At 45.4% G+C, this 24,581-nt stretch overlaps 2 protein-coding genes across 4 annotated transcripts in view; both read left to right on the forward strand.

Moving 5' to 3' along the window:
• Positions 1-12,127: 12,127 nt before the first annotated feature.
• LOC310776623 (uncharacterized protein) lies at positions 12,128-13,333 on the forward strand (the record flags this gene model as incomplete). Its single annotated transcript, XM_083636798.1, has 2 exons — positions 12,128-13,106; positions 13,206-13,333. 2 exons carry the CDS (start codon positions 12,128-12,130, stop codon positions 13,331-13,333), a joined length of 1,107 nt encoding a protein of 368 aa, XP_083492924.1.
• Positions 13,334-17,324: 3,991 nt separating this feature from the next.
• arap1 (ArfGAP with RhoGAP domain, ankyrin repeat and PH domain 1) overlaps positions 17,325-24,581 on the forward strand; it is an 87,333-nt gene continuing 80,076 nt past the window's right edge. For all 3 annotated transcript variants that reach the window (XR_014552743.1, XM_083637824.1, XM_083637825.1), the window contains exon 1: positions 17,325-17,436. Coding sequence is in view for 2 of the 3 variants with exons in the window: in XM_083637824.1 (XP_083493950.1) it covers positions 17,402-17,436 (35 nt within the window). In the remaining variant the exon portion in view is untranslated. The remainder of the gene's footprint in view (positions 17,437-24,581) is intronic.

A 24,581-nucleotide genomic window follows, 5' to 3' on the forward strand; every position in this document is an offset into this window, starting at 1 on the left:
GTGGAGGAGGGAGAGAGAGAGAGGTGGAGAGAGGGAGAGCGAGGGGGTGGAGGAGAGAGAGAGAGAGTTAGAGGGGGAGAGAGTGAGAGGGAGGGGGGTGGAGGAGGGAGAGAGAGTTAGAGGGGGAGAGAGTGAGAGCGAGGGGGGTGGAGAGAGGGAGAGAGAGTTAGAGGTGGAGAGAGGGAGAGCGAGGGGGGTGGAGGAGGGAGAGAGAGTTAGAGGTGGAGAGAGGGAGAGCGAGGGGGTGGAGGAGGGAGAGTGAGTTAGAGGTGGAGAGAGTGAGAGTGAGGGGGTGGAGGAGAGAGAGAGAGTTAGAGGTGGAGAGAGTGAGAGGGAGGGGGGTGGAGGAGGGAGAGAGAGTTAGAGGTGGAGAGAGTGACAGGGAGGGGGGTGGAGGAGAGAGAGAGAGAGGTGGAGAGAGGGAGAGGGAGGGGGTGGAGGAGAGAGAGAGAGTTAGAGGTAGGGAGAGGGAGAGGGAGGGGGTGGAGGAGAGAGAGAGTTAGAGGTGGAGAGAGTGAGAGGGAGGGGGTGGAGGAGAGAGAGAGAGTTAGAGGTGGAGAGAGTGAGAGGGAGGGGGGTGGAGGAGAGAGAGAGAGAGGTGGAGAGAGGGAGAGGGAGGGGGTGGAGGAGAGAGAGAGAGTTAGAGGTAGGGAGAGGGAGAGGGAGGGGGTGGAGGAGAGAGAGAGTTAGAGGTGGAGAGAGTGAGAGGGAGGGGGTGGAGGAGGGAGAGAGAGTTAGAGGTGGAGAGAGGGAGAGGGAGGGGGTGGAGGAGGGAGAGAGAGTTAGAGGTGGAGAGAGTGAGAGGGAGGGGGTGGAGGAGAGAGAGAGAGTTAGAGGTGGAGAGAGTGAGAGCGAGGGGGGTGGAGGAGGGAGAGAGAGTTAGAGGTGGAGAGAGGGAGAGGGAGGGGGTGGAGGAGAGAGAGAGAGAGAGGTGGAGAGAGGGAGAGGGAGGGGGGTGGAGGAGGGAGAGAGAGTTAGAGGTGGAGAGAGTGAGAGGGAGGGGGGGTGGAGGAGGGAGAGAGAGTTAGAGGTGGAGAGAGGGAGAGGAGGGGTGGAGGAGAGAGAGAGAGTTAGAGGTGGAGAGAGGGAGAGGGAGGGGGTGGAGGAGAGAGAGAGAGTTAGAGGTGGAGAGAGGGAGAGGGAGGGGGTGGAGGAGAGAGAGAGAGTTAGAGGTGGAGAGAGGGAGAGGGAGGGGGGTGGAGGAGGGAGAGAGAGTTAGAGGTGGAGAGAGGGAGAGGGAGGGGGTGGAGGAGAGAGAGAGAGTTAGAGGTGGAGAGAGGGAGAGGGAGGGGGGTGGAGGAGGGAGATATATATATAAGGCATGCATACTGTATATATATGTGCATGCATAATATACATATATATATTAGGGGTGTGCCGATTAATCGTTTTTTAGATGCATCGCGATGAGTCACGTGACGATTAAAATCGATTCACAATGTTCGATTATCGATTTGCAAAAAATTGCATTTTTTTTTTTTTTTTGCAATTATTTTTTTGCTTTATTTGCAAAAAATACGGTATTTCGCCCGGAAAGCAGTTCCTTAACTGTAAAACGAGACCAAAACTGAAGTACTGGAAACTGGAATCACTGAAGAAAGCATGCAGGGTGGCTGTAACATGTGATGCGTGGACTTCAGTCGCAACTGAAGATAATGGAGGTACATTTGTTTGTTTACTTTAATTAATGGATACTGACAAATATACCTTGCTTAAAAAAAATCCTGTTTGGTGAAAAAGATGCATCGAAAATCGTGATTAATCGTAATAATCGTAATAATCGTTTAATAATCGAATCGTAGCACCCTTAATCGTAATCAAATCGAATCGTGAGGTGCCTAAGGTGGCACACCCCTAATATATATATATATATATATATATATATATATATATATATATGCATGCATATATATATATATATATATATATATGCATGCATATATATACATATGTATATATATATATGTATGCATATAGAGTGAGAGGGGGGGGGGGTGGAGGAGGGAGAGAGAGGGCGTGCAGGATACATACATACATACATACATACATACATACATACATACATACATAGGCCGGTGCATGTCTGTAGCACCACAATGCTTCATTTAATGGTATGTACAGTATGTGACACATTTTATCTTTATCAAAAAATGGCAGCTCCTGCGATGTGGATATTGCACGTGACCATAATGTGATTTGGATCATATTGAGTTGACATTGTGCAGCACTTGTGCAGCCTGACTGCTGGGAGGCAGAGAGAGAGGAACAGGGAGGAAACACAGTGTGCACCAAACAGGCTGTTAGGGGGGGGGGGGCGTGACGGACGCTGTGACATCAGGTATTTCAAACCATTAAGTCACACACTCTTAACGCTCTTTTATGTTCTCATTACCTTAGCCACCCTCCTTTACTTATCAAGGTTTCTCTTTCCTCCTCTATCTTGTTATCTTTCTGTAGCGCACTTGCACGCATATTAAAAGACACAGCAACACATACACACACACACACACACACGCACACACACACACACACCCCCACACACACACACACACACACACACACACACACACACACACACACACGAGCACACACGAGCACACACACACACACACACGAGCACACGCACACACACACAGGCACACATACGCACACACACACATACACACACACACACACACACACACACACGCACACACACACGAGCACACACGAGCACACACACACACACATACACACGAGCACACACATGACATGCATACAGAACCCACAAGGCTGATGAAGGATTTTTCTGAGTCAAAGTGCTGATGTATATAAATGTGTGGTCAAAGATGCTAAAGCCTGTCATTTGACTGTGATTAACTGTCTGATGATGACCACAATCACACTATATTTCATCTAGTAAAGTGCTTGCTGTCTGTCTTCTGACTTCCTCAATTCAAAAATAGGAACTGCATTTGATCAGAGAGAGAGAGAGAGAGAGAGAGAGAGAGAGAGAGAGACTGTCCTCGTGCCCTGTGCAGTCTCTGACCTGTTAGAGGAAACATTTGACAGGAAATGAATTGCACTTATTTCAACACACAGCATGCGTGCGCACACACAAACACACATGCGCACGCGTGCGTGCGGACACACACACACGCACACACGCACACCACACACCACACACACACACACACACGCACACACGCACACACACACACCACACACCACACACACACACACACACACACACACACACACACACACACACACACACACACACACACACAGAGAGGATAGTGTGGGCGCTCCCCGACCTCCACATCCTCCAGTCCCCTAATGAAACCATATTGAACGGTACGGTTTTTAGAAAGATCTTTGTGTTCCTAAGCAGACAGATAATGTGACAGTGTAGCCTACATAGATCATTTAATTGAAAGAAGATGAATATGATAATGTAACAGTGTAGCCTACATAGATCATTTAATTGAAAGAAGATGAATATGAAGTGAAATAACAGTCTGCTTTTCTTATTGTAATGAAGTATTTGCCTACATCCTAGTTCCTCATTGCGCGGCTCCTGAGACGCTGGCGGCTCTCGAAGCTTTAGTTGGCGGCTCTAAGAAATTGCATTTTTTTTTTTTTTTTTTTTTAGATTCCCCCCCCCCCTGCTCTCCCCAAAATTTCAATAAACCTTTATGGCATATTATTACAATACAACAATACTGGTGTTGACAGTAATAGAAGGTGCCAAATCATTCAAAACAATAAGCATTTTGCTTTTAGGAGTATTGTGCCAGCGTGCAGCGCTGTTCCAAAACGTGTCAACGTGTCGTTGCCTGGGAAACGCACATCCCATAATACAACTGTTCGCATCGCGTCCCACAATAGTATGATGATACTTGGGATGCTATTGCCAACATACAGTAGATGCAGAACAGGTTAGCTAAAACTTTAGCGTCGCCACCGACGGCCCCCACCGACGGCCCCCACCGTTGCGGTCGGGGTACGTTTCGAAATCCCTCCAGGCCTGAAAGATCTTCTAGGGGAAACTGGTATATACAGTGTGTGTGTGTGTGTGTGTGTGTGTGTGTGTGTAAAACAATAAAACACAAAAAAATGGTAGGCAGATGTGCTTGGTTGGGGTGGCTTTTGGTGTTTTGCGGTAAAAGTGGCTCTCCTATTGACTTTGTCCTGCCAGTGCGGCTCTCATCGAAGAAATAGTGAGGATCACTGGCCTACATGCTAGTAACCATGTTAACACAATGACAATAGTTTCATGGAAACTTTAACTCATTGTATCAATGCACAGTTTTGTATGACATTTAATGCAAAATGTAAACAACAGTATAATAGATACAATGTTTCCAGAAGGAAAGACTCGTTCAGACAGTGTCGTGGCTTCTTGATGATCAACATCTATGCTCAAAGTAAGCTGACATATCACTGCCAATCCCAAGACTCAAAGTCCAGTGATAATAGACTGTTTATTGAAGGTCAGCCATGTTCATCCTGCGATAAATTAATTGCTGTACTATAAACTGCCCTTTAGGTAGCCTACTACCTGTGCTTTTGAAGAAAGATTGAGTCAACACAGTTCTCGTTTCCCAGAAATGCTGACGCTTTGGGTTGTTTTGCGACAGACCGGCCACCAGACCACCAACCCAGAGTGTCAGTATTTCTCTCGAAATGACATCTTGCTCATTTAAACGGACCAATGACCCAAATGTATTGGCTGTCAATCTGTCTTTATGAAGAACAAGCACGGATCCTGTACAAGCCTCTTGCAGGCCTCTTTGATTTTATGGTCGCCGTAGTGAGCCAGGCGCACGCGCGCCAAATACGTCGTCATCGCGGTAGTCGCGTCGGGCGCGACCCTCCGCAACCACTCGCCACATACAGTCAAGACTCTTCAAAGTCAATGCTGCCTTCTAGAGGTCATGGAATGAATCACCAGTAAGCTTACCGGGGGGCACGGTGGTGCAGTGGTAGCGCTGTCACCTCACAGCAAGAAGGTCCTGGGTTCAACTCCCGCCTATGGGCGGCGGGCGCTGAGGGTGTGTCCCCATTCCCATGTCCTCAGTGCCTACAGCCCAGGTGGGCTCGTCAAAAAGGGCCTTTCTGTGTGGAGTTTGCATGTTCTCCCCGTGCTCCCCTGGGGTTTCCTCCAGATAGGAACCCCCCCTAACCCCCCCCCCCAAAAACAAACAAACAAACAAACAAACAACAACAAAATGATTGAAAAAAACCCGACTTGAATTAGCCGTGTGTAGAGACCACGCTGCAGCTACGCTGACCGTGGTAAAAAAAAATTACTTAATTCAAGCAAATGACTTAACTCTGTGTCTTTGATGTGCCTGAAATTACAGTTTTGAAATGTTTGAGTAGGATATTTAGTGGTTGTGATCATAGTGTAAACTGCGTCAGCAGTTTGCAACAACTATGTAGTGGTGAGGGATATTACTGGAATATGTTTGGCAAAATTGTTGCCAAACAAATAGATACGATACAAATACCGTAGATACATACGCTCATACGCTCTTGAACAAGGCAGTCGCTTGTTTTCTCTCTCTCTTATCTCATCTTCCTTCACTGCCTGCACTCCCTAACCGGCTACCTTTTTGCTCTGTCTCTTCAAAACTACTGAAGGAATTATGGAACTAATAAGCTGGTCTCTCAACGCAATTGATAAGATTATCCCGACGAGAAATACAGGTTCGGGGGAACCGATGTGCCCTGATGGAACTTTTGCTGCGGGGTACGTGATGGACTCATGGATGAAATGGCGGGTCCTCTGCCTATCCGTTCTATCCGTTGAGGACATCGAAGATGTTTATCTATTTGGATTTATGATAGCAGGTCATTTGCTTCTTGGACTGAGCATCGCCCTTGTCTATCGCAAGATAAAAATGATGGTGGGTAATCCTGAGAGCCCAAAACTACCCATGATCCTTGGAATGCTAAACGAGTTGGGCCGTGTTGTGAATACTCTGACTACTTCTACTTCTGATCGGTATCACAAGATGGATGGTGCGATTACCGATCTGAATCGCAAAATGGATCTTGGAGAAAATTTGCGATCGGCGCAGAAGTGTTTAAGCTGGGAGATCGAGCCTGGAGTGGAATTCTTTGGAATGTGTTTTTCACTTCGCTAGTCAAAACATCCATATCATTTCGGCACACCTGCCTGAGGCCCGGCAAGGCCGATGGAAAAAATGACCCATGGAGAGGCATTGCAAACGGAGCTCGCATCATCCCCACCCCCCCCCCCCCCCCGCCCACCCCCCTTCCCTCCGATACATCGATCTGGCGCTGATTGACAGCGAGCCACTTAGTTGTTGAGAGAGCTAATTTGCAACGGAGGCGCTGCGCACGTGGCGACCCGGCTGATGGCTGCAGTGGTCTTTCGGAACATTGAAGTGCGCCTTATTACTTACTTTCAAACAAGTAATAATGTATTATAATTCCGAAGTGTGCCTTTATTACTACTTCAAACTAGTAATGATGTTTGTATTATCCACTGCTGTCTGATGTGAACCAAAGTGCCCTTCTGGGACATGTATTAAACTGATTGATTGATTGATTGATTGATAGGTAGTTTTTCCATGTAGTCATTTTCCTAGCATCCACAGTTAATAGAATAACCAAGTTGAAAAAATGTGAAGTTCCTTCATGAGCAGATAACTCTGTGTGTGCGTGTGCGTGTGTGTGTGTGTGTGTGTGTGTGTGTGTGTGTGTGTGTGTGTGTGTTTGTTAAGAGTTAAAGTTAAAGTTAAGAGGGCTGTATTATAGGAATTCAAATTGGCCTTTTTGTATATAGCAGCACTCACTGAGCACTTTATAGGAACACCTGTGTAACTATCTGCTTATTCATACAATTACTCGGTCAGACCATCAGAGGAAGGACTTTCCGAAGCTATTGCCTAATCAGGCAGGTTCTGGTACTGACTGCTAATCCGAAGCCCAATGGTGTGACTGTTCAGCATGCGAGAACTTAATTTCACAACACATACTGCGTTAGAAAACCAATAATAGCCAGAGGTTATTAGAGCTTCTTTTTAAAGAAGATTATGTCTAAAAATAGGCGATGGTGAAACTGTGAGGGAAGCTGATTTTGAATGCACCCTTGCCCCATTCAAGTGTGTGTGAGAGAGCAAGGATGTGTGTGTGTGTGTGTGTGTGTGTGTGTGTGTGTGTGTGTGTGTGTGTGTGTGTGTGTGTGTGTGTGTGTGTGTGCGTGTGTGCTAATGCTTGTTGTGTCAGTTACACTTCCTCACGCTTTGTGACAGTGTGTTGTGTGTTACAGTCGTTTGGTGTGTGCTCGATACTCTACTACGATGCTTTCAAGTTAACGTTATTAGCAAATAGCCGAAATAGACGCGGAAAAGGAAGTGACGGTCACTTCCGCTTTCCTTTTCCGCGTCCCTTTTCGGCTATTCGCTAATAATGTTAAAACTGCATAGAAGACGTCAACTCGTCTTACAACAACAGTGGAAAATGACTGTAAAGTCGTGGTGCAAGTTGCTATTCAGACTGTAAACAGTGGAGCACGGACGGGGAAAAGGAAGTGACGGCGGCAGGAGAGGTGCGCTGTACAGGAAGCTGGGAAAAATGGTAGGGCTGTCCCAGAGTCTATTTTTCAAATAAAAATAAACTCTGGGTTCCCAGATTGCTAGTAATCTAAGTACCGTAATTAACTTTTACAATTGTAATAATAACAATAATAATAATAATATTAATAATAATAATAATAATATTATAGCGCTTTTCCAGATCTCAAAGACTTTTAACAATACACAACATACTAAACACTGAGGGAGAGGGTGACGTTAGTGAACACATAGCGGACAAGATGACACTATACACTGAATACAGAATACTATGGGGGGGGGGGGGGGGGGGGGGGCAACACACAGCAGACAGAGATGACACAGACACACAAGGAACCATGGGGGGAGGGAGGGGGGGTCTAAGAGATGGCGGTGGAGAAGAGATGGGTCTTGAAGTGGGACTGGAAGACTGTGAGGGAGTTTCTGATGTCTTGGGGAAGGGCGTTCCAGAGTCTGGGAGCTGCCCGGGAGAAGGCTCTGTCCCCAAAACTGCGGAGGTTGGACTCGGGGGTGGAGAGGTCGTCAGCTGAGGTGGACCTGAGGGACCGGCAGGGTTGGTGGGGAAGAGGAGGTCTGTGGGGTAAGGGGGGGGCCAGGTGATGAAGGGCTTTGTAAGTGATGACCAGGATTTTGAACTTGATCCAGTGAGAGATGGGAAGCCAGTGGAGTTCTTTGTGAATACTGGGGTGATGTGGTGGCAGGATTTGGTGTGGGTGAGAGGTCGGGTGAGACTGCGCTCTGGACCAGTTGGAGTGTGTTGTTGATGAGGGTGGCGTTGATGTCGTGGAGGAGTGATTTACAGTAGTCCAGACAGGAGGAAATGAAGGCGCGGATGAGTGTTTCAGCAGTGGGACGTGAAAGAGAGGGGACTCAAACATTCACTTGGACTCCAGGATGAACCGATTAGATTTTGCTGGTGGTCAGAGGTCAAATTTCAAGGTCACTGTGACCTCGCAGCCATCCGTTCCGTGCTCGTTAATGCAATATCTCAGGAACGCCTTGAGGGGACTTCTTCGAATTTGGCACACACGTCCACTTGGCCTCGAGGATGAACAGATTCGATTTTGGAGGTCAAAGTTCAAGTTGACTGTTTTCGTGTTCACATGCTTGTGGGCGTGTGCGGCTAAACAACGAGCCACCGTGGACAGGGTTCAGTAAAGGGCATCTCTTTGCATCGACCTGATCTGCAGGCACGAAGAGAACAGGCCACTGTGAAGCTGATTCAGGACATGATGCACCAGCCTAACCACCCACTCTGACTCCACCACATCCTCCCTCCTAGTAAGAAAGAAAGGACTGGCCGTGTTCTACGCAAAGGCAATCAGGTGTCTTTGCCAAAAACCAGAACAACATCAGGCTTTTTAATAAGCTGTAATTTTGGATAACAGTGATTGTATTTTGATGTTAGCGTTTGTTTTAATAATGCATGTATAATGTGTATTTTTTTATTGTCTTATTTCAAGTGTACATTCTGCATAATTCAATCTTGTATTGCAAGTCAGAATGACGAAACTCAAACTCACTCAGACTCACTTACGTCCCTTTCTTGCGAACGCGATATCTCATGAACGTCTGGATGGAACTTCATGATACTGTATCATGGCACAAACATCCACATGGACTCAAGGATGAACTGACAATTTGGTGGTCAAAGGTCAAGGTCCTGGTGACCTCACAAAAGAGGTTTTTTTGGGCAATAACTCAAGAATCCATACGGTAATTATGACCAGATTTCACACAAATGTCTTATTGGATAAAATGATGAAGCGATGGCCAGCCCCGGCGCCAGACCAGATATCCAGAGGGGGCACGAGCCTTAAGCAGGGGGGCACTGATAAAATGTGTCTCCCCCCCCCCCCCAATAAATGGATGTAAAAAAATAAGAAAACAGAGCTTTACTGCCCGAAACACGCTCCTAGGGGAGAGCAGAGCAAGGAACTAACCACTCTCTACACTAACACGGATATTGATGTAATGGGTATATATATATACCACTCTCATAACATGTGTGTATCACTTAGGGTGTCGAGTCATAGTCTATTTTTAATTTGTCTTTATTGAATGTTTCAAAACTGCATGTTTAACTAAGAATAGGCTAATGATTATTTCCGCCCACCACTCATTTAATTTGGTTGGTTACTTTCATGTCAAAAGTTTGGACGCCACAAAGTGTAGCACGCTGAGGAAAGTGGGCGGAGTTTCCCAGCATGCTCTGGGGTAGTGTGTTTCAACAATGTGTTTTGGAGGCTAAACCTTCCTGTTCTCTATATATATGTGTTATTAGTAGTTATCTGCAATGTTATGTGATGACTAGTCGAGTTGTTTTGCATGCTAACTACACTACATTGCTTTACAATGTTAAATGTTGACACCATAAGTGAGACGGGGGTATAGTTTAATGACCCCCTGTTTGAGTGAGTGTGTTCTAAAGTGACATTTCCTGTACTCGTGCGGTGTATTGAGACACAGGATTGTTTACTTGAACTGAGATAATCTCTCAGCCTGAATTACTGCCACTGCTAAACACTTAGCTTGCTACAAAAGCATGCTGGGGGAAATGTGCGAATTCTCTCTCATGGAAGTGGGCGGGCACAGTGGAGAAGTGAGCGGGCACTGCCCCCTAGTGGCCCCCCGTGGCACCGGGGCTGAGCACAGTAGGTAGGCCGATGTAGCCTTTGCTCAACACTAAGCCATGTGAGACGTACATGCGTATCAGCTACGCTAGACCATAGCGGAGCACCCCAGGACCAGCCTATAGCTGCCTTGTTGTGTGCTACTTGTAACTTCTTGAGGAGGCATTTAGACGCAGATGACCACACCACAGAGCAATACTCCAAATGACACAGAACTAATGTACAAACAGTTTGGCGAAGTGATGACTTCCATTTGGCCGAAACATACACTTAATGACTTTTATTAACTTGACTTGTTGGCCGAGGCGGTTATTTCTAGTTTTGTTCTTGTGTGTTTCAAGCTGTTGTATGAAGCCAAGATGGAGCACACACTCTATTGAAAAGGGCTGTGCTCATCAAAATGACCAAACTGTGGAGGTCAAGTTATTTACAGAACTTCCTCTTCTAAATGAGGGGAGAATAATCCTCCCCCAACAGTAGCCTGCTAACCAGCCCCAATGAATCCTCCTCCCAAAGATTGTCTATGTGACATTTCTCTCTTTGTCTCCCACTGGAGCTACAGTACCCGCTTCTTCATCTCAACTTTCATTTTGGTCACATGGGTGCATGATGGGCATTCAAAGGTTGTGATTGGTTACGCATTATGGAAGTGCTGGATATACCGCAACGGAACCTTTCAGGGGAATTGAAACAACAGACAGTATGGCATAAAATCAGTCAAATATCATACTGTTGCATCTCTACACTCTGACGTTAGTCTATCGCACAATTTTCTCCCACTTAGCCGACTATATAGCATCACTGAACTACCTATAGGAAAACTACAGGGCTGCAACTAACGATTATTTTCATTATCGATTCATCTGTTGATTATTTCCTCGATTAATCGATTAGTTGTTTGGTCTATAAATTGTCAGAAAATGGTGGGGGAAAAATGTCGATCAATGTTTCCCAAAGCCCAAGATGACGTCCTCAAATGTCTTGTTTTGTCCACAACCCAAATATAATATCAGTTTACTGTCATAGAGGAGGAGAGAAACTAGAAAATATTCACATTTAAGAAGCTCAAATCAGAGAATTTAGACTTTTCTTCTCAAAAAATTACTCAAAACGATGAATCGATTAGTAAAATAGTATTTTTCTGTCCATCGACTAATCGATTAACCAATTAATTGTTGCAGATCTAGAAAACGACAGTATTAATGTAGTAAATAGCCCATATTAAAGGAACACTCCGTCCATTTTCAACCAGCTTTGTATCATTAGAACATCAGTAGTATATCAGAAAACTGTAAACGGTTTTGAAGTCTGTCATTTAATTTGACAGTTATTGAGTGTTAAAGTGTGGACCAGTGACATCACCGGTCCACATTAACTCAAATTAATAACTCATTAAATCAAATCAACTCTCAATAACTGTCAAACTATTTATCATTCATCTAGTTTGACAGTTATTGAGAGTTGATTTGAGTTAATGAGTTATTAATTTGAGTTAGTGTGGACCAGTGATGTCACTGGTCCACACTTTAACACTCAATAACTGTCAAATTAAATGACAGACTTCAAAACAGTTTACAGTTTTCTGATATACTACTGATGTTCTAATGATACAAAGCTGGTTGAAAATGGGCGGAGTGTTCCTTTAAAAGAAGAAGAAGAAGTGTGTAAAACCCAGGTTACAATTTCACAAATGCAGAAAGTATCATAGAATAGTCCGTTCTCATCGGAGAGAATGAAGTTCATGGTGATGATGATATCTGATATCTCCATAGCATCCTTCTCCTTCCTTGGTTCCCAGCATTACTGATGTAGGCCTATGTCGTCTTCTTGTCTCTTCCACAGGTTGTGTGAGCCATGATCTGAAGTGTGAAGTCACTGCGCCCACAGACAGACACACTCTCACACATGCTGCACTCACACGCACAGAGCATGTCGCAGTCCGACTTGTGTGCGTCTGTGTGGGACTGGCTGTGTGTGCTCCGTCTGGAACAGTACTCGGAGGCGTTTCGAGCCGCCGGCCTGGAGACGTTACCGGAATGTCGCCACCTGACGCCGGATCAGCTGGAGGGCATGGGAATCACCCTGCCCGGACACCGGAGACGCATCCTGGCCAGCCTGCACAAAACGGATCTCGGACCACCTGATGCCCACAGCCCGACGCAGTCCCACCCCTCGCCCCCCGAGGGAGCGGAGGGTGAGCAAGAAGAGAGAGAGGTGGCCTATTCCGGATCCTTGAAGAGAGACAGACGCGTGCGTTCGGTGGCAAAGCGACCCGTCGGGAAGAACGGGGAGAAAGGAGACGTCGGAGACGCAGCGGCGAGACCCACACCCAGAGAGAGGGAGAAACCGGTCCCCCGGGAGAGGAGAGTGCCCAGGACGACGGAGGAAAGCGGGGGTGGAGGAGAGAGCATCCCTAAAGAAAGACCAGAGGCACCCCCCGGAGAGCGGGACAGAGGGATGGATGGAGAGAGGGAGAGACCTGTGCCTAAAGAGAGGACTAAGTATCGCTCCGCTCCCCCGGCAGATTCTCAGCCCAACTCCCTCTCCCCTCCCGCCGCCGAGCCCCCCTTACCCCCGATCCCCCCGCGGAGCACCCCCAACTGCCCGCCGCAGCGCTTCACCTCCGCCCTCAGCCCCTCGTCCCCCCGCAGCACTCCCGCTTCACCCAAGTTCACCTCCGCCCTCGGCCCCTCGTCCCCCCGCAGCAGCGCTCCCGCTTCACCCAAGCTGCCCGGCCGCGTGCCTCAGACGCCGGTCGTGCCGGACGGATCCCAGCGCCGCAGCTCCACCCCTGCCCTCGCCCCCATGCGCACACCTCTCCACCCGCCCGCTTCCCCGTCCTCTAAAGCCCGGCCCAAGTCACTCGCTCTTCAACAGGGGGTTGGTGACGGAGGGAGAAAAACCTCCCGCGCCTCCCCTATCGCCTCCCTCTCCTCCTCCTCTCCCTCCTCCTCCTCCTCTCCCTCTTCCTCCTCCTCCTCAGCTGAGGCCAGCGAAGACAGAAGTGCCCCACCTCTGCCCCCCAAAGTAGGGGCAGGACCGAAAGGCCCTCCACCAATCCCGCGGCGGCTTCCCCTACAGCCTGCCTGGACTACAGCCTCTGACAGGTAAGATGGGTTCATTAAATGGACATTGACATCGCCCCAGTTACCATCTGTAGTTTCTCATTCTAATTACAGCGTTGTGTTTGTAGCTTGCTATTGGGTTGTCTTTCAGAATCCCCTGTGCTTCTCTCTGTGTGTGTGTGTGTGTGTGTGTGTGTGTGTGTGTGTGGGTGGGTGTGTGTGTGTGTGTGTGTGTGTGTGTGGTATTGCATTGCTGGCAAAATGACTCACTGTCAATGATGTTTGTGTGTGAGAGAGGGAGACATGATTTATATCATGGAATGGAAGGTACTCCAGAATCTCAACCCTCTGGAATTGTATCATTAATACCATCGACAGTACTAGTTTTTAGTGGAGGATGCTGCCATCTATTGGACAAAATTGTAAAATGCATCCCCAGCCTGAGATATAAAAAGTGTGATTGGGGACTCTTAAAAGGGATTTTCACACTACATGCTCTTAGCCCGGGGCTATCTAAGCCCCAGGCTAAGAGTAGGGCTAAGATAGCCCCAGGCTAACTTAGCCCCGTTTCACACTGGCAACTTTTAGCCCTGCTGTGTTTAGATAGAAAGTCAGGGATAACCCTGCTCCAGAGCAGGGCCAGCTAGCCGGGCCTGAAGTCGGCGTTAGCCCACTTTGGAGTGGGCCGGGATTGTGCAAGGGTGAAAGCTTTCTTAACCCTGGGCTAACAGCTGTCTTAGCCCCAGGCTAAGAGACTAACTTAACCCCGGCTAATTGTAGCATGAAAAGCCCTTAAGACTTCCTGGAATGAAAAAGCTCATTGACCTGCTGAGTACTGCCACACCTGTACAGAACCTGTTGAGCCTACACAGACACATCTGTCACCTCAAATTGACAAGGATTATAATGGCATGCTCCACCCTCTTTAGTCTCTGCAAAGCTGCAATCTCTTTTGTGGTTGTCATACAGTACCTGGCCACTGGGTGGTGGTGTAGTATGCTGCTGTTTGCAGTTTTTAAATGGTTTGCAGCATAATCATTCAGGAGTGTATTGTTTATTTGTTTATGCATGCATGCATTTTTTTTGCATAACGACTTGCACACATTGATGTATTGACAAAAATATGGATGTGTTAAAAAAAAATCCAAGAGGCTACATATTTTCTCAATAACAGCTGACTGTCCCTCCTTGAACTAGATAGGCTATCACCAGGAAATTCACCAGAATGCAGGAAATGAAGTGTCTAACACTCAAAATCTCATGCGGGGGAGGACCCCCAGACACCCCCTCTTGATTTGTGTCCCATGGCCAAGGTGTTCCATATTTTATTTAATTTTTTCATATTGAAGGTGGCAACCCTCCTCAGTATTGTCATGTCAAGCCTATATATACTGTATATTAGCTTATATAGTGACTTTGCTATGGTAAAACATTACTGTTGCTGCTCTAGAAACATTTAAAATGTAATTTTTTTAAATTTTTTTGATTTTTCTCCCGTTTTCTCCCCAATTATACTTGGCCAATTCCCCCTGCTGTCCCGGTCGTTGCTCCACCCCCTCTGCCGATCTGGGCAGAGTTGTAGACTAGCACATGCTTCCTCTGATACATGTGCAGCCGCCAGCCGCATCTTTCCACCCGACAGCGAAGCGTAGCGCATGGGAGGATCACGCTATTCCCCCCAGTTCCCCTCCCCCAAAAGAGGCGCCCCAACCGAGCAGAGGGGTCACTTGTGCAGCATCCAGGACTCATACATGTACCCCACTGGCTTCCCACCCACAGACACGGCCAATTGTGTCTGTAGGAACGTCTGACCAAGCTGACCAAGCTTTAAAAAAAAAAAAAAGCAATTATTTACTAATGAAAAAGACCCACGTGAGTATCGATTAAGAACCAAACTGATAAGGAGTATCGATAAGTGGGGGATGCAAACATAAGCTTCGCTGCACAACCTTCACACCACCAGTTAAAAAAAAGTATTGTAAAGAAAAAAGGTCTCACGACCAGCACCCACAGGGTTTCTGTGCTAGCCTGTGAGAGCGTATAGTGTTTCTGTGCTAGCCTGTGATACTGTAGCATGCAGGGTTTCTGTGCTAGCCTGTGAGAGCGTATAGTGTTTCTGTGCTAGCCTGTGATACTGTAGCATGCAGGGTTTCTGTGCTAGCCTGTGAGAGCGTATAGTGTTTCTGTGCTAGCCTGTGATACTGTAGCATGCAGGGTTTCTGTGCTAGCCTGTGAGAGCGTATAGTGTTTCTGTGCTAGCCTGTGATACTGTAGCACGCAGGGTTTCTGTGCTAGCCTGTGAGAGCATATAGTGTTTCTGTGCTAGCCTGTGATACTGTAGCATGCAGGGTTTCTGTGCTAGCCTGTGAGAACGTATAGTGTTTCTGTGCTAGCCTGTGTTACTGTAGCATGCAGGGCTTCTGTGCTAGCCTGTGAGAGCGTATAGTGTTTCTGTGCTAGCCTGTGATACTGTAGCATGCAGGGTTTCTGTGCTAGCCTGGGAGAGCGTATACGGTTTCTGTGCTAGCCTGTGAGAGTGTATAGGGTTTCTGTGCTAGCCTGTGATACTGTAGCACGCAGGGTTTCTGTGCTAGCCTGTGAGAGCGTATAGGGTTTCTGTGCTAGCCTGTGATACTGTAGCATGCAGGGTTTCTGTGCTAGCCTGTGAGAGCGTATAGTGTTTCTGTGCTAGCCTGTGTTACTGTAGCATGCAGGGTTTATGTGCTAGCCTGTGAGAGCGTATAGTGTTTCTGTGCTAGCCTGTGTTACTGTAGCATGCAGGGTTTATGTGCTAGCCTGTGAGAGTGTATAGGGTTTCTGTGCTAGCCTGTGAGATTGTATAGTGTTTCTGTGCTAGCCTGTGAGAGTGTATAGGGTTTCTGTGCTAGCCTGTGAGAGCGTATAGGGTTTCTGTGCTAGCCTGTGTTACTGTAGCATGCATGGTTTCTGTGCTAGCCTGTGAGAGCGTATAGGGTTTCTGTGCTAGCCTGTGAGAGCGTATAGGGTTTCTGTGCTAGCCTGTGTTACTGTAGCATGCAGGGTTTCTGTGCTAGCCTGTGAGAGCATATAGGGTTTCTGTGCTAGCCTGTGATACTGTAGCATGCAGGGTTTCTGTGCTAGCCTCAGAGTGTATAGGGTTTCTGTGTTAGCCTGTGAGAGCGTATAGGGTTTCTGTGCTAGCCTGTGAGAGCGTATAGGGTTTCTGTGCTAGCCTGTGTTACTGTAGCATGCAGGGTTTCTGTGCTAGCCTGTGAGAGCGTATAGGGTTTCTGTGCTAGCCTGTGTTACTGTAGCATGCAGGGTTTCTGTGCTAGCCTGTGATACTGTAGCATGCAGGGTTTCTGTGCTAGCCTGTGATACTGTAGCATGCATGGTTTCTGTGCTAGCCTGTGAGAGCGTATAGGGTTTCTGTGCTAGCCTGTGAGAGCGTATAGGGTTTCTGTGCTAGCCTGTGAGAGCGTATAGGGTTTCTGTGCTAGCCTGTGAGAGCGTATAGGGTTTCTGTGCTAGCCTGTGAGAGCGTATAGGGTTTCTGTGCTAGCCTGTGAGAGCGTATAGGGGTTTTCTGTTTCCTGTGAGTATACGCTTGCTTGAGTCGTCACTGAGGGAGGAAGGGAAATAAAAGCCCCGCATCAGAGTTTGGGCTGGGTCCATTATGGTGAACACATTGACATGTCTGCTGTCTGTGGTTTATATGGAGACTAAGTGCAGAGAGAGGGAGGAAGTCACAGCGGAGAACAATAAAGAGCTGTTAATGTATCACTCCTCAGAAAAGAAAGACGAAAGTGTTTAGTTCCCAGGAACTACCTTCAGAAGCCACCTACTGTGTGGTATCTGTTAACAAACAAACACAAGCACACACACGCACACAAACACACATACATACACACATACTACACACACACACACATACACACGTACGTACGCGTGTCTCGTCAAACCGCTCTGTTTCCTCGCCTATGCTCTTTGTTGCCTCCTCCCCTCTTCTACTTAGCAGGCTGTTTCCTCTTCATTATTTTCCCTCCTCTGCTGTGTGTGTGTGCTGTGTGTGTGTGTGTACACTGTAACATTGTTGTTCTGTAACATTGTTGTTATGTAACGTTGTTGTTCCACCATGCAAGAGGAGTCTTTTGGAACGTGCCAGGACAGGTAAGAGGGGTACGGATTGTATCCTTACAGCTCCATATCTCACCCACCACCACTCTTTCTCGTGGACTCTCTCCCTCCTCTCTCATCCTCCTCTGTTGTTGTGAGTCGCTGTTTCAAACGAGGCGGACTTTCTTTACAGTTGTGTTTGTGTTCGGAATCAGAATTATTTTTATTTGCCAAGGTATGTTTTCACATACTACTAGGAATTTGTCTTGGTGTGGTTGGTGCTCATGTAACATTGACAAATATACAAGACATAAACAAATAAAATATAAAGGATCTAAAGAGATTATAAAATTCAGATTTTAACAGATATAGATAGTATTAACAGATATAAACAGTATTAACAGAGTATAAACAGACTTGTAAGAATATTGCGTGAGTGGAAACATACCAAACACTAGCTACAGTATGAGACACCCATTGTCAATGAGTTGAACATGAGGTACAGTTCATGTGACTTTGACTGTGATGACTATGATGAGGTGCATTTTGATGAGCCTGAGACTAAATGTCCTACCTGGGTGGTGGTGAGGTTGTGAACGTTTTGGGCACGTCTTTGGGGCTGTGTGTGTGTGTGTGTGTGTGTGTGTGTGTGTGTGTTACCTGCATGTGTGTGTGTGTGTGTTACCTGCTCGTCTCTAGAGCGTTGTTCATCAATCAGATGGTATTTTGGTAAGGGGTCCTTTGTGTCGGGAGCTGTGCTCCCCCCGCCCGCACACGCGCGCACACGCACACGCACACACACACGCACGCGCACGCACACACACACGCGCGCGCACGCACACACACACACACACACACACACACACACACACACACACATGTTGCCTATTGTTCAGCTCTTGCTGAAACGAAGCACTGCTGCTACCTATAATATTCCTATAATATATTCCTATAGTCATAGTCGTTCAGTCAATTACTATAGAAATAACCACTGTCAGCAGAGATCTCTCTCACAGCTGCTGGTAAACAGGGGGACATAGTTCAAATGAGGTGACATGCTGTACAAAACACTGTGACACCAGTGTTTCCCCTAGAAAATTTTTTCAGGCCTGGAGGGATTTCGAAACGTACCCCGTCCGCAACGGTGGGGGCCCTCGCTGGCGACGCTAAACTTTTAGCTAACCTGTTCTGCATCTATGTTGGCAATAGCATCCCAAGTATCATCATACTATTATGGGATGCGATGCGAACAGTTGCGTTATGGGATGTGCGTTTCCCAGGCAACGACACGTTGACACGTTTTGGAACAGCGCTGCACGCTGGCACAATGCTGCTAAAAGCAAAATGCTTATTGTTTTGAATGATTTAAGACCGCGAACCGCGTTAACGCGGTTCGCGGTCTTAAATCATTAAAGGGATACACACACAAATGCTGCATCAGGTATCAATGGGTTAAAGTGCAGCTGAAATGCCATTGTGAGAGTACTGTATCTAACTTCCATGTCGTGACGTATTTCTGAGTAAAACGAGATAAATGTCTATATATCTACAGTATGGATAGACAGATAAATGTCTATATATCTACAGTATGGATAGACAGATAAATGTCTATATATCTACAGTATGGATAGACAGATAAATGTCTATATATCTACAGTATGGATAGACAGATAAATGTCTATATATCTACAGTATGGATAGACAGATAAATGTCTATATATCTACAGTATGGATAGACAGATAAATGTCTATATATCTACAGTATGGATAGACAGATAAATGTCTATATATCTACAGTATGGATAGACAGATAAATGTCTATATATCTACAGTATGGATAGACAGATAAATGTCTATATATCTACAGTATGGATAGACAGATAAATGTCTATATATCTACAGTATGGATAGACAGATAAATGTCTATATATCTACAGTATGGATAGACAGATAAATGTCTATATATCTACAGTATGGATAGACAGATAAATGTCTATATATCTACAGTATGGATAGACAGATAAATGTCTATATATCTACAGTATGGATAGACAGATAAATGTCTATATATCTACAGTATGGATAGACAGATAAATGTCTATATATCTACAGTATGGATAGACAGATAAATGTCTATATATCTACAGTATGGATAGACAGATAAATGTCTATATATCTACAGTATGGATAGACAGATAAATGTCTATATATCTACAGTATGGATAGACAGATAAATGTCTATATATCTACAGTATGGATAGACAGATAAATGTCTATATATCTACAGTATGGATAGACAGATAAATGTCTATATATCTACAGTATGGATAGACAGATAAATGTCTATATATCTACAGTATGGATAGACAGATAAATGTCTATATATCTACAGTATGGATAGACAGATAAATGTCTATATATCTACAGTATGGATAGACAGATAAATGTCTATATATCTACAGTATGGATAGACAGATAAATGTCTATATATCTACAGTATGGATAGACAGATAAATGTCTATATATCTACAGTATGGATAGACAGATAAATGTCTATATATCTACAGTATGGATAGACAGATAAATGTCTATATATCTACAGTATGGATAGACAGATAAATGTCTATATATCTACAGTATGGATAGACAGATAAATGTCTATATATCTACAGTATGGATAGACAGATAAATGTCTATATATCTACAGTATGGATAGACAGATAAATGTCTATATATCTACAGTATGGATAGACAGATAAATGTCTATATATCTACAGTATGGATAGACAGATAAATGTCTATATATCTACAGTATGGATAGACAGATAAATGTCTATTTATCTACAGTATGGATAGACAGATAAATGTCTATATATCTACAGTATGGATAGACAGATAAATGTCTATATATCTACAGTATGGATAGACAGATAAATGTCTATATATCTACAGTATGGATAGACAGATAAATGTCTATATATCTACAGTATGGATAGACAGATAAATGTCTATATATCTACAGTATGGATAGACAGATAAATGTCTATATATCTACAGTATGGATAGACAGATAAATGTCTATATATCTACAGTATGGATAGACAGATAAATGTCTATATATCTACAGTATGGATAGACAGGCGGGACACAACGTTGGGAGGAATGTGCCTCTGAGCAGAGGGAGACAGGAGTCCGCTAAAAATGTATTTGACCAGACAAATCTGAAACTTAGCGGGCACATTTCAATAACAATGTATGTTACAAACACAATATACAATCCAGGTTATAGCGCATGGCTGGCTTGCTGTCCCACCCACACCCCCCCCCCCCAAACACACACACACCCACACCCACACACACACACACCCACACACACACACACACACACACACACACACACACACACACACTCTGTTCTAGACTGCTTGGCCACATTATGTCGCCACAACGTAAAAATAGACCAGATGGGTATTTCTGCCGGAACCGCTTGGAGATGGGCACGAGTCTGTTCCTCTCCTTCTTTGCTTCTGGTCATTGGTTTTCGTCGAACAAAGGCACCCCATCTTCCTATCACTATCGGCACTGGCACCAATGTTGAGATGGTCAGGAGTGTTACTTTTCTTCGTGTCACAATTCCGGACGTTCTCAGCTGGCACTCTAATACCAAAATTTTAAAGAAAAAAAACATCCCAGCAAATGACTTTTCTCTTTAAGGAATTATGGATTTTACCCAAAATAGTCAGATGCTGCTTACTTTATATCGTCGTGCTAGCTCTTTTACAGTATGGTTTGGAAATCTTACAGTCAAGGATCCTGTCAGATCCTTAAACAGAGCGGGGCGCATCGCTCGCAAGACGACCGATGTCTCTAGACTCAGCCCTAGACTTCTGTCCCGTGCCTCTAGGTGGTCCCCAACCACCGGGCCGCGGACCGGTACCGGGCCGCCCACAACGCATTTGGTACCGGGCCGCGAGCCCGGTCAATTCTTTTTTTTTTTCTTAAAAAAATAAAAATAAACATAGGCTATAATATTATAGGCTGTGTGTGGTAGTTGAAACATAGTTTCAAGTTGACGTTTATTTATGTTTGTAGTTGAAACAAAAACATAAATACTGTAGGCTACATTACAGTACAACACAAAAGGCTGTTAATTACCCTTTGTCGCCACCTGGTGAGTAAATATATATGTAGACTCAGCCCTCAGTCTTAATCCGTTTCACTCCTGTAAGACTGAGAATATATATATATATATATATATATTTAAATCTTTACATAATGTTAGGTGGCGCTGTTGGAAGCCTTGCATCGGAGAACCAATCATGAGTGTTGTGGGCGGGCCTACTTTCTGGGGGCAGTGACGCTCATGCAGAACCAGTGTCTCGCAAAACATCGCCGCGTTTGCGGAGAAACATATGAATCACTTAGAAACAAACATAACCTGTTAATAGGACGTGTTTCATCCGGCCCCGGCGGCTAGAGGTCTTTTCCCCAGCGATAAGCCAGACTCCCGAGGCTAACGTTACAGAGCCTGCTGATGACTCACAGTAGCAAGCGGACCACTTCCGGGTAGGAAACATTATTGTAAAATAAACAACAGCTATAAATTTTGTTTGGAGCATATCAGCTTCATGCTCTGTGTTAGGACTATGATAAATGGCATTGCTGCTACCAAATAAAATTCTAATAACAAATGTAGGCGTGTCTGCTGCCGGCCGTTCTCGCCGGGCTCGGACAGACAGTTTCTGACAGTGAAATTCCCAGACGTTTGGTGGCGCAGCTCACCAAACGTCTGGGAGCCGAGACTAATATATATGTAACTAAAACCATTAAAATTGGCAACCGGTCCGCAACTTTTTTTTCCATGTATCTACCGGTCCTTGGCACAAAAAAGGTTGGGAACCCCTGCTCTAGAAGAGCTCTACAGCTCTAGACTTCTGTCCCGTGCCTCCAGTATCGACAGCGAGTCATCTGGCTGCCAATTTTTTGATCTACTCGCCCTGGGCAGACGCTACCACACTATTAAATGCTTCACTCCTCGCTTTGCCAAGAGTTTTCTTTCTGCCTTTTTTTCTGTTTCTTTTTACCTATACTGCCTTATATGCTGTTAGTGTGATTTGTTATGTGTTTTTTAACACCCCAATTCCAATGAGGTTCTACTGCAAATGTTGAATTAACTGACTCTGACTCTGGCAGCTGTACTGGAGCCAGACCAGCATGTAGTGGACATTGGGCTTTGCAATGACTCTCATCAGTGAACACCTATGACTAAATAGGTCCATTAGCTATTGTCAGCTGCTCTTCCTGTGTGTCTTAGGGTAAAACACACATGCACACACACACACACACACACACACACACACACACACACACACACACACACACACACACACACACACACACACACACACACACACACACACACACACACACAGTGTGGCAGGAGAAAGGAAGGCTGATTGTTTCTCCATCCTAATGACGTCAGTGTGAGCTAGCAGACAGCAGGTTAAATATAGTATACACCACAACTCAAGGCAGATCCGGCCCGGCACCTCATTTTGTGTGGCCCGTGAGAGCGAGCAAAGAATACAATTTGTGCAATACAATTCTTCACAATATGGCTTAAAATAGCTATTGAATGATGATGATGATATGAAATTGAGTTTGACACCCCTGGTATAGACTCTAGCTAGCAGTCCTCTCTCAGAGAGCAGGTTAAATATAGCGTATAGACTCTAGCTAGCAGTCCTCTCTCAGCACTCTTCCTCTGAGACAAAGGAGGAACCGTCATCTTGTCAATTTCCCTTCATTGTGGGACTTTTTTTTGGTTTATTGTCAAAGAACTAATGAAGAACTTGTATCATATTGTCCAAGGAGGAAGCACGAGTGCTTCTACTTTTTTCTCTCCCCAGAAAAAGTTTCAGAATACTAAAGAACTGCCTAAATCACAACTAATACTAGTCTATAGAATCAGAATCAGAATCAGAATCAATCCCCTTTCACACATGCAGCCTGTTCTGTATAAGGGCACGTCTTCTCATGTGTGAGAAGGAACCGGTGTTGAAATGCCAGCGATCTATTGGACAAAATTCTAAAGACGTAACAGTTGTGACAATTTCACTTTCAATTCTGATGTATTCTGCAACCGTGGATTTTAACGCTGTTGAAAGGCATGTCCTGTGTGAACAACATAAACTATTACCATGACAAAGACAAAGTTATGTCTTAGTTGACTCAGATGCACATGATGCATAGTACTTAAAGTAATTTGAAGAAGTCATTCTGAGGGTTTGTTATTGGATTACCATCTTGGAAAACCAACTACATGGAGATGTACTGCAACAGGACAATCGAGGTAGGATCGAACAAGTTGTCAGTCACAGAAAAGTACATTTAAATTGACTTTCAGATACTTTTCTGGGATTGCTTAAACTTTCTGAAACTTGTCTTATTGCCCTATGTGGCAAGCCCCTTTCATCTGGTATCTAATTAGACTAAAACAATCATCAAAAAGTGTTTGCAAATACTATTTGACCCAGGTATGGTCCAGATAATTAATTATTGATTAACTTTTAGAGATATTGAAGATTTGTTGGTAAGCAAATGGACATACATAATTGTGTATTGTGTACTGTGGCTGAAAAGAGAAGTCGGAGTTGAGTCGATGAACAAACGGTGTGCTAGATGTGTGTTTGTAGGGTATAAGGACAGATGAGGAAGTAAGTAAATAGTAGGGCTGCCAAAAGTATCTATTGTATCGATAAGTTTCAAATTTCAAATATACATACTACAGCATGCGCTGGGACGCATCATCAGTGATGTTAACTGGGGTCGTGGGGTGTTTCGGGTCTGTCAACATCATACACCCTCGCCCAGTAGACCCAGCCGAGGCCAATTACGACCCCGACCCGCGTCCCAGAAGCAGCCGCTCATGGATCAGCCTTCCTACTCTGTCTGCAACGTTGCCCGCGGAAGGGTTGATCACGCCCAATCCGCTGCAATAGAGTTTAGTGCTACACCGCAGTATTGAAAGACCTTCGGTGCATGGAGGTCTAAGGCCCTGTGGGGTGATTCCAGGCCGGGCACCTCCTTCGTCTCACCAGAACCTCCCGTGGAAGAAGGCAATCCTACCATGCCGTACCATTGGCAGGGAGGATGCCTCAAGAAGGCCTGTGCGCTGCACGTCATTCGCCTGCGCCGAG

The sequence above is a fragment of the Poromitra crassiceps genome (assembly GCF_964638095.1).
Source record: "Poromitra crassiceps genome assembly, chromosome: 5".
In the NCBI taxonomy this organism is placed as follows: Eukaryota; Metazoa; Chordata; class Actinopteri; order Beryciformes; family Melamphaidae; genus Poromitra; species Poromitra crassiceps.